A 15,769-nucleotide genomic window follows, 5' to 3' on the forward strand; every position below is an offset into this window, starting at 1 on the left:
TTTTGGCAAATTGATGTAATATTATGCTGTATATTCCTACAAATGCATGTGTTGTGAGTTTTTTTTAAGCAATGTTTTTGCTTTCTTAGTGTCATACTCTGAATCCATACATACTCTTTATGTCCTGTCTCAGTTCCTCCAGGTAACCCTGTCATCGAGGCCAAGGATGAGGTCCTTAGCGAGGGCAACGAGACAGAAATGACCTGCACTGCCATGAGCAGTAAGCCTGCAGCCACCATTAAATGGATGAAGGGAGATAAGGAGCTCAAAGGTGGGCAGCGAAAACACAGACACTGAGATTACCTCTGCCCAGTCAATAATGAGGCAGACCAACATCATCAAGCTAATATTCCTGCATCACAATGAACTCTGGGATCTTTAAAGAGCAGGTTTAACAGTTTAACAGATGACTTTGTAAAGAAAGTAAATAATGAGAATAGCTTCTATGCAAACAGAAAAAAAACAAAGGTAACATTTTGAAATTCACCCTGGCAGAAACAGGCCAGGGATGAGCTGATAAAGGCGTGATTTGATCCACGATTAATTATTCATACGAATGAGTATAGAACTGAATCTGTTTGCATTGAGCTGACATATCTAGACCAGCCCACAAAATATAAAAGAGGCTGCATCAGGAAAGGATCTGTGATATTACAGACAGTTCCTACAGCATCCGACACTCAATCTAAATAGTTTCATTTCTCAATTTGTGCTGATGAAATCAGTTTTTCACATTTTCACTACTGCAATAAAAAAAATACAAATTTATTCTATACAAGTTTCCTCTAAGCTGGGCCAGAGGAAAGATCCTCACCTAAGAGGAGCTTGAGGCAGGCTCATAGAGACCAATAACCAGATAAAATGTAAAGAGTAGTGTTAAAAACTCCAGTTTATATATATATTTTTTTAGCTCAGTGACTCTGCCCAGTAGCAGTAAAAAATGTATCCTTCAGCATGAAGTAAAAATCAAATACGCTTAGAGTAACTGGATCTCTAATCACTGTGATGTGTGTTTTTTTATAAATATAATACTTTTCATTGTTTAGGTTGATCACTGTGACCATTGAAACAATAAATCAGATACATAAATGGTACATTTAGTTTTTATGTTGTTGTTTTTTTGTAGATTCACATTTAGATGTGTATTTCTCTTGACCCTTAACTGACCTATTTACAGTATTTGTGTTACACCTGTTGCTAAGGCTAAGGCCTTATTTTATAGGTTGAAAATGTTGAGGTTTTCTATATGTTTCTGCTACAGGTTTATACTTTACATTCTCAACCATGACACAATCAGATTTAGTATACACTAAACACCACAATAAATAAGGATAAATAAAGCAAATCAAGATCTTTTAAAAGCTCTAACAATTACCAGTGCATACTCAACCAAAGCCTAAACTTAACTCACAAATTAGTCCTTAACCTAAGTTGGCAAAAAAGGAAGTCAGCTGATGATAGTTTTAAAATCTTGCTGTGTAAACCAGGCATGTGAAATGTCTCTCAAAGCCATTTAAAGTCGTAGGGAAGTCATATTTAAATCTCAAATAATTCTGGCTTAAACATTTATATAAATGTACTCTTTATCAAACCATATTGTCCCAAAATGTTGAAAATTATTTTTAAAAAATCCTATCTTAAAATCTTTGGGTTTTTTTTGTTATCTTCTGCAGGCCAGTTAGTTATACGTCAGCTTGTACGCCTAAATTTGACCAATCATATATCAACGGTCATCTGTCAATAAAAAATTTTCGGTCATAGCATCTTGATTCATATGCTGCAGCTAATATACGCAATGGTTGAAGTAAGAATCATTTCCTTTCCCATTGAGTTCCGTCCCAGTGTTCAGGGGGGTGGACGTCTGTGTCTTCAGCAGGCGTAGAGCTAACAGAACTGGCAGCGTTGCGAGGCAAGGGCTCAAACATGTACGGCTGGAAGCCTTCTACACCAAACCAAGCTTCTGCCGCCCTGGCGTCCTCTTCCACGACAACTTCGTCCCCGCTTTCCTCCTCTAAATAAAAAATGGATGACGGAAGAGACTCATCTATGACCTCCGACACAAAACTCTCCTCCTCTTGCATGTTTCCGCTGTCCATAGCGTTCCTTGACAGTGTCGTTTCAGTGTCGTTCAGTGTCGTTTACAGTGTCGTTTCACCAATTTAGTGCTACTTGGTCCCAATGGAATTTCCCACTGGGAACCTAAGTTGCTAACTGGTTAGCAAGATGCTTCTGACAAATCGGCCACAACCAAACTTGCTTGCAAAACCTTCTGCCACAACAATCCCCTTGATAATCGACCATTCACATTCACCTTATTCACTTGTGTAACGTCAAGCACCACTCGGGAGAATTCGGGAATGCAACAGTTATAACAGCCGTTTCACTACGACTTTAAGAAAGGTAGATGTCAGTGACTTTGTTTCTCATGAAGTAATTAGACATGGGCATGGCGTGTTGCTTTTTGAGAGCCACCTAATGTTGTTCAACAGGTTTTTTTAATAAGTTATATTAAAGGTGTGGCTTGTCAAACTGAATAAGAAAATTGAATAAGAAAACATTTTCATTAAAGTTAATTTATGACCTAATAAGGCGGGCGTTTTTTTGTTTTTTTTACATAGGGTCAGCTGGTTTGGGTAATTAATTTTCATAGACTAATAAATCAGCTTTTTATATACTTCATTTTTTTTTAACATTTTGCATTTTTCCAGCTTGTCTTTTGTGTGATCATTAAAATTATTAGATGAAATGAAGGATGCAAGTTTAAAAAAAAAGCAAAATCTCTGAAGTGTTAAATACCTTTGACTGGGTTATTCATAGATGAAGCCAGCAAGAATACCTGTGAGTTCTGTCAGTACGTTATAGACACAGATGCATAGTTACAAGCCCTACTAGCTCTGCAAAGGAGAATAAAAAAACATTATCCAAACGTTGATATGAAGTGACGTGTGGTTTTCAACTAGAACTAAAATTAAGAATAACTGAAAGATTTACTGCACAAGGGCTATCAAACCTCAACTATTTCAAAAAGACTATTTTATTGCCTGCAGCACTAAATCCAACTCTACTGTAGCTGCTTACAACAGTCCCATAAGGGTTTATTGAAAAGAAAAAAAAAAACTGTGAGATGTTAGAGTAAATCCATCTGACTATATCTGCCGCACTGTAACTGCATAACTAAGCCAGACAAGGATGAGAAATCTTGTCACCTCTAACTGTCTCGCTGAGTCATTATTTTATCTGCAGACAGGAACTGAAATCACAACAGAGAGCTTATCTTTCACTTACGTCCCAAAAAATCTCATCAGATTCCATCAAGGTTATAAAATCAGCTCTTTCTGAGGAGGAGATCTACAGCTGTTAAACATAGCGTCACATCATTGGTGGGCTTTCATGTACAGAAAACAAAAGCAAATACAAGTACATCACAATAACTTTTAATATTAGCTAAAGGTTAATTAATATAATTAAAAAAGCAAAACTCTTTTTACACATTTTTTCCTTCATGAGGGATATATTGCATGTGTTTATTCTTATTCTGGATGTTCTGGTTTACAGCTGATGAAAATGAAATTTCTAAGAGCATTACAAGTTAGAAAAGTCGTAATGTTCACATTATTAGGTGTACAGAACCATAGGCAAAAAAAATGTGTTGTCGATTTGTAATGATGCATAAACATAGCAACAATAGCAAATAGTTTTTACACTAAATAGCAGCTCATTAGCATTATTATCTCCAATGCTGCAATAATATTTCAACCACTTCCGCAAGTACAGTACCAGCCGAGTTGAAAAGGAGGTGCAGAGTAGGAGCAAGGAGAAGAGAGGAGCAGGAAATTCAAGCATTCTTTCTCATTGGTCGGTATGGCCAATGTGAGATCTCTATGAAGAAGTAGAAACATGGAGACTGATCCGCTCTCCTGCTATCATATTCTGTGGCAACAGCATCAAAGTAAATGACTTGAAAAGCTCAACTGCAAACAAGTATTTAAATAGGAAGTTAAGTTGAAGGAAATAAATTGGAAGGAAAATGTACAGCAGAGAGAACGGCATGCTTTGAAGAAACTTCCACAAGCTTTCATAACATACCATAAACAGATGACTTGAAGAGATGAGTCAGATATTTCATCTCAATTCTGGTTTTAAAATAACATAGAAAGCTTCAAAACCATCTCATCTGTGCTCAGGTGAAAAAGAACTGGACCGTTGCTGAGTGTTTCAAATTCCTTCCTTCGATATGAAAATAAAGTTCGTATTCTGTTGCTTAATCACCCTGGTAACACAAGCAAAACAGCTCTAATGTAAAGAAACTAGAAACAGTTGGCAATCCAGCAACCAACGATGCAGATGAGCTGAGAGTCGCTATTAAATTCAAACTGGGCTTCCTGAACAGCTCAGCAGAATTAAAAAGCTGATCCCCTTTATGCTATGCTGCTCTGATGCAGTGTGTTACACACATCGAAATGTGGAATGATCCCATATAAATGAAAAATCTGCATTTTACGTGCGCCATCCATTTAAGTCCAGGAAAATGACAGTAAAGCACTTTAGAACCATATGTTTACTTATGTTTAAAGTTGGGCTTTCGCTGTAAAATCCAGTTTTCCATTGTGTGAACATAATTACCTGTCTAAAGTGACTCCACATACAAAATATAAGGAAAGCCCATTGTCCCTTGGTTTATACTCTCTGTAAATCAGTTTGCGAGATCAAAGCTGGAGGAAAATACATCTACTTCGTCAGAAATTTAACTGCAACACATTATTTTCCACCATGATATACCTCTGCTGGCACTAATTCTTCTGATCAAGTAAAAGAATACCTAATGAAAGAACCAACACCCATGTTTAAACATCTTGAAGCTGCTAATTTTAGCTTCTGATCCTTGGCAACAAAGACTTTTTTTTGGGTCATTATTTACTTAATAAAATGAAAGTTTGATTAGATCTATTGCCAGTGAAAAAAAAGTTTTTCATAAATGAGTCATATCTGCTTGCCTCTATATTTGTCACCTGGCTGCTCTTGCATGCAGAAAGACAAAATATTTCTACAGAAGCAGTTCTTTCCAGACTTACTTTACAACTAAATATCCAAAATATTTAGTTTAATTTTTTTGAGTGTAAGAAAGACTCATTAATGTTTTAGTTTGAAAAGTTTGCTATCATTTGCTCTGGTTAAATGACCCAATCAAATCCCAAATTAATTATCTTCTTATCCCGTTCCTGTTCTGTAATCCTGTTAGTTTCAGTGATTTATATCCTGGCAACGATATTTCCACTCTTCACACTAACAATATAGTGAAAGTCACATAAAAAAGCACCCCTTGCTGTGCGGGTCACTTCTTTCTGCTCTTTCAAGGCTGACAGTTGCTGGAGCACTTTATTGACTGACAGGGAGCAGAGGAGCCATTAGACTCAAGTGCTAAGATACAACCATGGGGTGATTTCAATTACCCTTCTCTGCCCTGGCAGGAAGTCTGGACAAATGGATAAAACAACAATTGGGGTAAAGTATATGGTGTTGCTCAATGGGTATAATTTAAGTTTTATACTGAATTTCCCCTTTTGTTCTATTAGAATAATATAGGAATAATGAATCTTAAAGAAGGGAGCTGTGGAGGGAGAAGAGAACTTGGGCTCTTAAGAGTTTGTACTTGAATGCACTTTGTGCTCAAACGTATTTCCAGCTTTTGTTTAACTATCCGACCCCCCTTAGTGGCATTCATCTAACGGCAAATCTCCACTGAGGCTTGGGATGTTTGCTAACAGGCAGCTATCCACAATTTAACTTCAAACTTTTTCCTTACCTAAAAGGAACTCTGTGAATTTATGTATAACCTCCTTTAATTTGAACCCTCTAATTAAACTTCATGAGAGGGGACTTATAATTGGAGGTAAAATTTTAATTGCCTACCAAAAAATTGAGATCCATTTAATACATCAAATACATCAAATATTGCCATTGTTTTAATTTGTTCACTTTCTACAGCAGGTAAAAAAGCAGAGACTATACTTTGGTGGTAATCGCACAATAAGAGAAGGATTTTCCAGTGGCTGGAAAATGTAGAAAGATCAAAGACAAATGAAAGTTTGCAAATGGTCTGTACTTATATAGCCCTGAAAAAGAAAACAACAAAAAATTTTATATTACTGTTTTTATGTATTTTTTTTAGAGTTTTTCAAGGCTGCACTTTAAAAAAATGAAATTGTCTAGAGAGCTGCTCAGCAACTCAGTGCATTTAGGCATGTAGACATGGTCAAGACAATCTCCTGCAGTTCAAACCGAGCATCAGTATGGGGAAGAAAGGTGATTTGAGTGACTTTGAACGTGGCATGATTGTTGGTGCCAGAAGGGCTGGTCTGAGTATTTCAGAAACTGCTGATCTACTGGGATTTTCACGCACAACCATCTCTAGGGTTTACAGAGAATGGTCCGAAAAAGAAAAAACATCCAGTGAGCGGCAGTTCTGTGGGCGGAAATGCCTTGTTGATGCCAGAGGTCAGAGGAGAATGGCCAGTCTGGTTCGAGCTGATAGAAGGGCAACAGTGACTCAAATAACCACCCGTTACAACCAAGGTGGGCAGAAGAGCATCTCTGAACGCACAGTACGTCGAACTTTGAGGCAGATGGGCTACAGCAGCAGAAGACCACACCGGGTGCCACTCCTTTCAGCTAAGAACAGGAAACTGAGGCTACAATTTGCACAAGCTCATGGAAATTGGACAATAGAAGATTGGAAAAACGTTGCCTGGTCTGATGAGTCTCGATTTCTGCTGCGACATTCGGATGGTAGGGTCAGAATTTGGCGTCTACAACATGAAAGCATGGATCCATCCTGCCTTGTATCAACGGTTCAGGCTGGTGGTGGTGGTGTCATGGTGTGAAGAATATTTTCTTGGCACTCTTTGGGCCCCTTGGTACCAATTGAGCATTGTTGCAATGCCACAGCCTACCTGAGTATTGTTGCTGACCATGTCCATCCCTTTATGACCACAATGTACCCAACTTCTGATGGCTACTTTCAGCAGGATAATGCGCCATGTCATAAAGCTGGAATCATCTCAGACTGGTTTCTTGAACATGACAATGAGTTCACTGTACTCAAATGGCCTCCACAGTCACCAGATCTCAATCCAATAGAGCATCTTTGGGATGTGGTGGAACGGGAGATTCGCATCATGGATGTGCAGCTGACAAATCTGCGGCAACTGTGTGATGCCATCATGTCAATATGGACCAAACTCCCTGAGGAATGCTTCCAGCACCTTGTTGAATCTATGCCATGAAGAATTGAGGCAGTTCTGAAGGCAAAAGGGGGTCCAACCCGTTACTAGCATGGGGTACCTAATAAAGTGGTGTATATATATATATATATGTATATATATATATATATATGTATATATTTATCGACGATCAGAGTCTGATTTATGTTTTATTTTGAAAAATATAAAAAATTGTGGTATTCTCTCCCACTTACATCAGTCGGTGCATCTGTGCCTCGTGACACACGTTAATTCAGTTCAAGACTCATCCTATCTATAACATTCTATCTTTGTGAAGCGCGATTTTGTGCGGTTACAGCGACCAAAACAAAGCTACGGAGCAGACTGGGCATCAGGAGCACACTTCGTCTGTCATTTTCTCCGATTACGCCTAGATGGGACCGGCTTGTTGTTTTATTTTTATGCTGTTTTTATGCCAGTCGTATCATCTCACCCCCCCCCCCCCCCAGTCGGTGAAAATATTGTCTGACATATAGCGGCCCGTGGTGCTAAAAAGGTTGGGGACCGCTGATGTAGAGCACCGCCGGGGCAGGCCTGACCACGACATGCGGCGCAGAGGACCAGTGGCGGAGCTCTAGTGAACAGCCACTGGGTCTTCTCAGAGCACAGGCACACTGCTCTAACCACTAGGCAAAAACTCGCCCTTTACACCCCGCTTCTTCTTTCAGTCTGTGACAATGAACAAACTCCTTTCCAAGGTCGACTTTTGCTTTTCCACAAGCAGGATCCCTTTCACATTTTCTCTTTTTAGCCTCCTCAGAAGGTTTAGAGGTTTTCTTTGCCTCAGCCATGACCAGTACTCGAGCAGATGGAAAAATAGTAGAGCCAAAGCCTTAGCTCCATGACGATATAAGAGCCTGTGGCCATAAACCGATACGTTCTTCACAAGACCTGGTAAACGCCGGTGCGAGTTCTCTTAACTTACATAGACATTATTTCAAGAGGGGAGCCTGGCTTGTAGCATTGATGGTGTCCAGTGCTATATATTGGCCTGAGGAATCATTTAAAATAACTCATATGTGTCACTTATTCAGGTTATAAAGTCTGGGGTGTGCCTTTAAAAAACTGTGTAGCTTACTTAAAAAGCCCCTAAATGTTTTAAAATGTTTGTTACACATCCTTCAGCTTTTAGGTTTTTCTTTTCAGCTGAATATTTAGTTGCATCTATCTCGAACACTGGACAGCAGACAAAGTAGTGCACATCATTGTGGTGTTAACATTAAACAGACAATTTGCTTTAGAAGAGCAGGGGTTGAGCATTTAGGTCACAAAGCAGGATCAATTTTTTTTTATCTCTTTTCTTTGACCTACTTGCTTTCAGTATCTGTGCAGAAGTGAGTCTGTGTCTCATCAATACAACAAACACTATGAAAAAGCTGAAAGAGTTGCTGGAGCAGGAAAATCAAAAAAGTCAACTTGCAGTGTTAGCAGTGACATCTATCAGTTTTTCTGTGCTCATTTTCTACTTCCTTCTCCATAGCTGCTCTGGCACTGAGGTTATTCTTTGTCCCTCTGCATGAAGGACAACAAACCTCTATGGTTTCGCTGCTCTTCTATAGTATCACTATATAAGCTCAGGATGGGTGCTTGAGATTGAGCTTTCAGTGAATATAATGTCAACAGGTATTCCAGCACAGGGTGATTGGACTATATCTGACAGTTTTTCTGCAGTACTTGGTTTTAACTCAGAAACTCTAGTTTATAACACCACAGATGTTGTCCTTTAATTAGGCTGGCTGCTTCAGAACATTAATGTTGTTGATCTGGAACCAAGATGCTTCTTTTTGGTGTGTTTAAGGTAATCATTTTGCTAAAACTCACCATTTGGGTTGATTCCCCTACATAGGCCAAAATATGTCATTGGCCAGACACAATCCCCAAAAAATCAGCCTTACTTTCATAAAATGTTGCTGCATTTTGCAAGACAGTCAGTTTGTTCTTTAGCTAGTGTTAAATTCTTTCTCATCTTTAAGGCCCGGGTTAACATTTCAAAGAATCTGCAATTGCATTAGCTCAACAACCCTGCTTCTGCACCTTTTTTTTGTCTCATTTACTCTCCAGTCATTTTTTTATTTATTATTTGCTACTATTTTAAGCAAAGTCTAAACTGAACCATATTTCTCAGGAGTTCTCTATGATTTGCAGCTACAACATCTGCTTCCTTCGTCTTTGTATGAAGGAAAAATGAATCAAGTTAATTTAAAATAGCCTCTTTAGGAATATATTCAGTAACATATGAGCTTTTATGTTGTGTCTATTGGTTTTACACAACTCTACTGCAACTATTAGTAAATTATTTACCACACAAGAATATATTTGACTTTTGTTTGCAAATGCTGTGACTGATCTGGTTGATGATATTGGATTGCTCTATGATAAGTGCACATTCACTGACTTCCAAAATTGAATAAATATATATATTTTTGTTATTTTTCCAAATACCAAATCAACATGGCAAACACAATTTATTAAGATATTCATAATATCCCAATTCCCATATTTGAAACAGTAGAAAAAAAAACTTATTTGAAGAGCACAGATATCTTGAATATTGAAAAGAAATGTTATTATATATCTTATTTTTTTAATGGAAATCCAACTGATCATAATCTAACACTCCCCTCCCTCTACCGTCAGCCAGATCCACAGTTGTGGCATTCATATAAATGTCTGCCAGCTGTAAAATCTCTATGTGCCCAGAACTGGTGTATCCAGCACCAAAGCCACACATCCCTGGATTTTCATGCAACTTTCCAGCTTGGGAACAGTGTCAACATTGGTTGCTGTGATGAATCGATTTATCATGTTTCTGACTGGACTTGTTGTACTGTCCCCTGTTGGAACTGTCCCCAATCTCCCTCTTCATTTGGAGCAGTGAGAGGGCCCCACAAATGGCACTATAAGTTAAACAGAAATATTACCAGGAATTATATTTTTTTATGATCAAAATGAAAAAAAATGTATATGGGAGAAGCAAATTCTCCTAATTGTCCAGATTCAGTCAGTGCAAATTCCTACGATAGTATCCTCATCTAAGGAATGGTTTAGATTGAAGACCTGAGGTTAAAGCCAGAAAAAGTGTGAGTTAAAAGTTAAAATTTGTTGAAATTAACTCTGGCTGGAAACAGAAAACAGCTTTGGGCACTATTAGGGATAGGGACAACCTAATAGTCAGAGACGACAACGACGAGGACTACAGAGAGGAGTTGGAGCAGCTAGTGGACTGGTGCAGAGACCCACCTGATCCAGAATGTGGAGAAAACGAAGGAGATAATCATTAATTTCAGGAGAAATCAGCCTAACCAATGCTAATCAACAGCTCAGCTTTAGAGGTGGCCAGCAGCACCAAATTCCTGGGGGTACACATCACAGGCATTTTTAGCTGGACTGTAAACACCACCTCACTGATCAGAAGGGCACAAAAGCGCATGTGCATTCTGAGGAGGAAGAGGAGAGCTCACCTACCCCCACCCATCCTCACCACCTTTTACAGAAGCACCAGGGAGAGCTTTCTGACCAGCTGTCTCACTGGGTGGTGTGGAGGCTGCAGCGCCTCTTCCCAGCATTCAATGCGGGTCAAGCAGATTCCAAAACAGCTTCTTCCCCACGGCGATCAGACAGCTGAATGCTGAAAAAAAAAACGACAAAAGACAAAACAAAAAAAGTTGAATGTTGAAAAAATGTTTGATTAAATTGTGTCATAGACCATATCAATGCGCTTTTTTGCACCGTGTTTTTTTCTCCCAATGTTCACATTTGAGGCACTTTAACAAAATTTTAATGTCATGGGTGCTGTAAAAATTTAAATTTTGTTTTATATACACTCCGTGTGTACAAAATGACAATAAAGTTTGTCTAAAAAAAGACAGAGGTTTGGGGTTGCCGAGATTTCGATGAACAAAAAACTCAGAAACCACTAGCCCTCTCAGAGGGTTATTGGCTTCTTCTGCTTAAAAAATAACCAAGGCGAGGGCGATGCCACAGCTGGATTCATAAGACGAGATTTAGAAGTTTTAATCTCAGCAAAGTGCTGAGTCACTGAGATCAGAGGGAAATCCATGTGGACCTGTGAGAGTCAAAGACAGGCAGGCCAATTCAGGCTAGATAATCTGTGGGATAGGCAAGGTTTTAATGGTTGTGGTGGACACACTGGAGGCTGATAAGTTGTTCAACAAGTAAAAGACAGGGAAATCAAGCAGGTAGAAACTTGGTTGAGAGCAGGAAGAGAAGAAGGCAGGGAAAAAATATGAACATTTACACATGCAAGGCTTTCAATAATCTGGCATTGCCAATCAGCAGAAATCAAGTGTATAAAAGCAGCTGAGCATATGCAGGGAATAAGCTTTACTGAGGTGCTTTGGAGAGTAGCTCAGATGTGCATCTGATAAAGCTGAAAGCAGAAAAGCAGGAGGAGATTAAGAAAATACATACAGGCATGCCAGAATCGTAAAAATCCAATCATGTGTAATGACCATACGTTGGTTTTGTGTCCGTTGGTCATCATGTACCCATTTGGTCCGGCATACTCATCCATTAAACCTGGCTAAATAGGGTTTTAAAATAAGGTTTTATTTTTTGTTACACCAGTGTTTTGATAAATTGAATAGGACAGTTTAATGGGGAATTTTAAGATTATTTTAATTTTTTTAAAATATGGCCATTAGTACATTTAGCAAACTATTAGTAAATATTAGCATAATTAGAAAGGTGAGCTAATGGCTGTAGCAGGAGTGTGTATTTACTTTATTTTATCTGTTTTTATTTAAAAAAAAACAGGCCTTAAACTTTCCAAGGTTCAATTTAAATTTAAATTTTAAGAGTTAAAAAAAAAAAATATATATACAAATGTTTCTTAGTTGGCTGTGGCCCTGTTGTAACACCTCTCACTGCTCTAAACTATTACCAAAATCATTTAAAAAAAGAAAGTTACATATTTTTTCTTTTATGTTTTTTTCATCACTAAGCAGCAGACGGCTCTCTCTGCAGAAGCCATCTGTCCTCTAGCAGCGTGATGAGCTTCATCCATATGTCCAATTAAAGACTAAGGTCCTAAGACTTTAGAAAAAACTGCACCTATCCAAAACTATACAATCAAATATTATATTAAATCTGAATATCCCATTATACAGTAGGACCTTAATAAAAAACCATGGGCGTAGGTTTGCATAGGGACCATAGGGACATGTCCCTACCAAAGTTTTGAACCGACCTAATTGTCCCTACCAATAATTGGATGTGAGCAACATGTTTATAATTTACAGCAGTAGTTGTTGCAGCAGAGGCTTCTTTTCCTCTCGCAGCTCCTCTGCCTGCTCTATCCTGTCCCTTTCACGTAGCAGCGCAGCGCTGTGCTGCACTGTTTAACTCCACTCTCATTGGTTGTACTGCCTTAGGTTCCGCCTTCTCTCTCTCTGATTGGCTGTTTTCTAGTCCTGGCGTGCTTGGAGCACAAAATTGAAAATGTATTCACACTAGAATGCAGCGGTTACTACAATAAATATTAGGCTACAAAACAAGTCCCAATTAAAAAAAATGAATATCATGTACACTAAAAAACAAAAACCTTTTTTTTTCTTTTATAAAGCGAAATATTCTGAGTCAGCCAGGATTTCTGAAGACACAAAATGGGCAAATAAAGGCTGTTCGATTCTTATCCACAGCCAACTAAAAAAGAAAATGTGAGGGTTTCCTTTTTCCCAATATTTAGTTGCTATTACTGTTTTCATTTTTTATGACTCTTTGAGAAAGTTCAGGTATAATTATTAGCAGGCGTTATTTCTCTTATAGAGTACAACAACAAGAAATGGTGGCTAATCATCTGCTGTTTTTCATTTAAAAAGCATAATTAGGGTTCCACATAATAATAGTTCTATTTTATTGACTATTTATACTTCTAGAAATAGGATAAAGACAATAACAAACAAAGGAAGAATATAAACATTGATTTTATCTTACATAGATTTCCACACAGTCTAAGTAAATTAGTACAAACATTAATGTCTGGTAAAAATGCTTGAATCTGGGTGTTTATTTTGGATAATGTTAAATTACAGATAAGATAGTGTTATATTGTCTTTTATAATTGTTAAAAATTATTTTATATTTGAATACACTTAGGCTCACTCTTAGTGTTGTGTTTGTAAATGATTCCACTAAAAAAGAAAATAGACATACAGTAAGGAGCTATTTAAACAGTCAGACAGTAAGCAATATAGGACAATGATAAAAGGTTGTGTAACATTTAATCCTTTACTATTAAAATTGCACTTATACATTATATGATTATAGGAAACACAGATATCCAGTAATAATGATGCAGGGCAGCTTGTAGGTGAAGCAGCTGCCCTTCAGTGCTTCAGGTGATGTCTAAATAAACCAGGTGAAACTAAAATATTTCCACATGAGGAGTTCTGGATGGAGAATATTGACAGACAAAATTTTTTTTTTAATCTTATATATATATATTGTATTTTTACAATTTTGGTATAATTACTGATCTAAGTTGATTGCTCTATAGGGGAAAGGGACATTTATTTTACATTTATATTATGTTTTATAGTCTCCATTCTCCAGTTAATGATTAATCACATACTAAATTAGTTGACGATTATTGAAATAATAAATTAATACGATAAATTTTTTCAGCCCTAGATAAAATACATGAAATGGGCTATACAGAGTAACTAGAGCCCAGATGTTCAACTTTTATAGTGAAGTTAATATTTTAATGAATGTATTATTTTGCTTGATACAGAGAGAGCATAGTAGGTAAAATATAAGAGTGGGGTTTAACTCTGCACAATTGTATATCTTCAAAAGAAAATACTGTATTTACCTTCTCTATTAGTCATGCAAATGAAACCATTTACAAAGTGGAAAACAGTCCTAATTCCACATTCATCAGAGCCAGTGATACTTCAAACATTGATAAACAGCATCTAATGAGTGTAGTGATTATACAATTTTTATTAATGTAGCAAAATGATGCTTTTCTCTTTTAACAATGAATTCGTCTTATCAGTACGGATGCTCACATCGAGCATAAAAAAGGGCACGCATATTGCAGCACCAATGACACCAGACCAATAGTGTCCCCACCAAAGTTCAAATCAAACCTACGCCCTTGTAAAAAACTATATCGTTTTATGAGTCTCAAACACCAAATAAATTACAATTTCATAATAGAAATAGTAATAAATTAAATATCAAACTCCTGATGATGCATTCACCAGATTTCTGTCTCTAGTACCACCATGCTTTACTGTAAATTAACTCCAATTATTCTATCAAATTAAAGACATCTCACTCACATTTGTTATTTTTTCCCTTATTTTTCACTATAATCTTCTCCAAAGGAACTCAGCCAATGTAGAAAACTTAAATTTAGAAGGCTAAATGTGTTAAGCTGACATTACTATCCAAGTGTGCATTAACTTTTACGCTGTAAGCCTGAAATCCCCGAGTCTTCGATTTACTCTTGTTGATATATTGGAACAGATGGGTCTCCAGCTTTAACATAGTGTCTTTGTTTTGCTTTATTTTCGGCAGGTAAGCCCAAAGTGGAGCTGACCTACGACAGAATGTACACAGTTACCAGTCGGGTGACATTCACCGTCACCAAGGAGGACGACGGGATCCCTGTAACCTGCATCGTGGACCACCCTGCCGTCAAGGACTTCAGAGCACGCAAATATCTGGAGGTTCAGTGTAAGTACTCTGGCTTTTTCTGTTCACACGCTTGAATTGGTCACTGAGCTTTTTTTTATTTCACTTTTAATCATAAATGATGAATTAGATTTTTTGATTTTCAAGAGTAAATAAAAAGGCATTATAGATACTTCCAATAAAAAAAAAAACAGCACAAGTCCATATTGAAATGCAATGTTTTTATATTTAAGACAATTACACTACAAAGCCATGGATCAGAGAAATTAAATCAGATTTCCTTTTTTTTTTGGAAAAGAAAAGTTAATTAAAAGTTAAATTAATAATACTGTGTTAGAGAAAGCTGAGAGTATTTGCTTAGAATCAGCAGTTGAGACTTGGGGCAAAGGCAACAAGCCATTAAATTATTATTATTACTAATGGTGTAATGATGCTTACATCCATGTCTAAACCTTAGTGCCCAGTGCTAGTAAGAGCTGAGGTTTAGTGCTAGTGATGAGTGGAATTTAATAACTTCATATAATGTCAGTTCATAAATAAATTGTCCACATAGTCTATAAATAGCAGGAAAGTTGCAAAAACAAGCTGTTGATTTGCATTAAAAGAAAAGCATGACATGTTTCTTCAAAACAAATGTCATATTCATTTGTTAAAGTAAAGAATTTCACATTTACATTAGCATGCATGGTATTTACCACATATATTAGATTTGACAGCATATCTGTTTATTTGATATAATTATCTTATTTTAATCCTATGTTTTTTTTTTTTATGAGTTAGAAATGTGGAAAAATACTTAGTTTTACTTTACCTTATGGGTCTTG

The 15,769-nt window shown here is 37.2% G+C and overlaps 1 protein-coding gene across 1 annotated transcript in view; it reads left to right on the forward strand.

The window, feature by feature from the left end:
- Positions 1-15,769, forward strand: part of LOC119786802 (cell adhesion molecule 1-like) — a gene marked incomplete at its 3' end in the record, with an annotated part of 539,389 nt that overhangs the window by 473,263 nt on the left and 50,357 nt on the right. The window contains exons 5-6 of the mRNA XM_038290356.1: positions 134-271; positions 14,829-14,987. Coding sequence (XP_038146284.1) covers positions 134-271; positions 14,829-14,987 — 297 coding nt within the window. The remainder of the gene's footprint in view (positions 1-133; positions 272-14,828; positions 14,988-15,769) is intronic.

Source organism: Cyprinodon tularosa, unplaced genomic scaffold (assembly GCF_016077235.1).
Source record: "Cyprinodon tularosa strain WSP-4 unplaced genomic scaffold, ASM1607723v1 ctg28, whole genome shotgun sequence".
Classification (NCBI taxonomy): domain Eukaryota; kingdom Metazoa; phylum Chordata; class Actinopteri; order Cyprinodontiformes; family Cyprinodontidae; genus Cyprinodon; species Cyprinodon tularosa.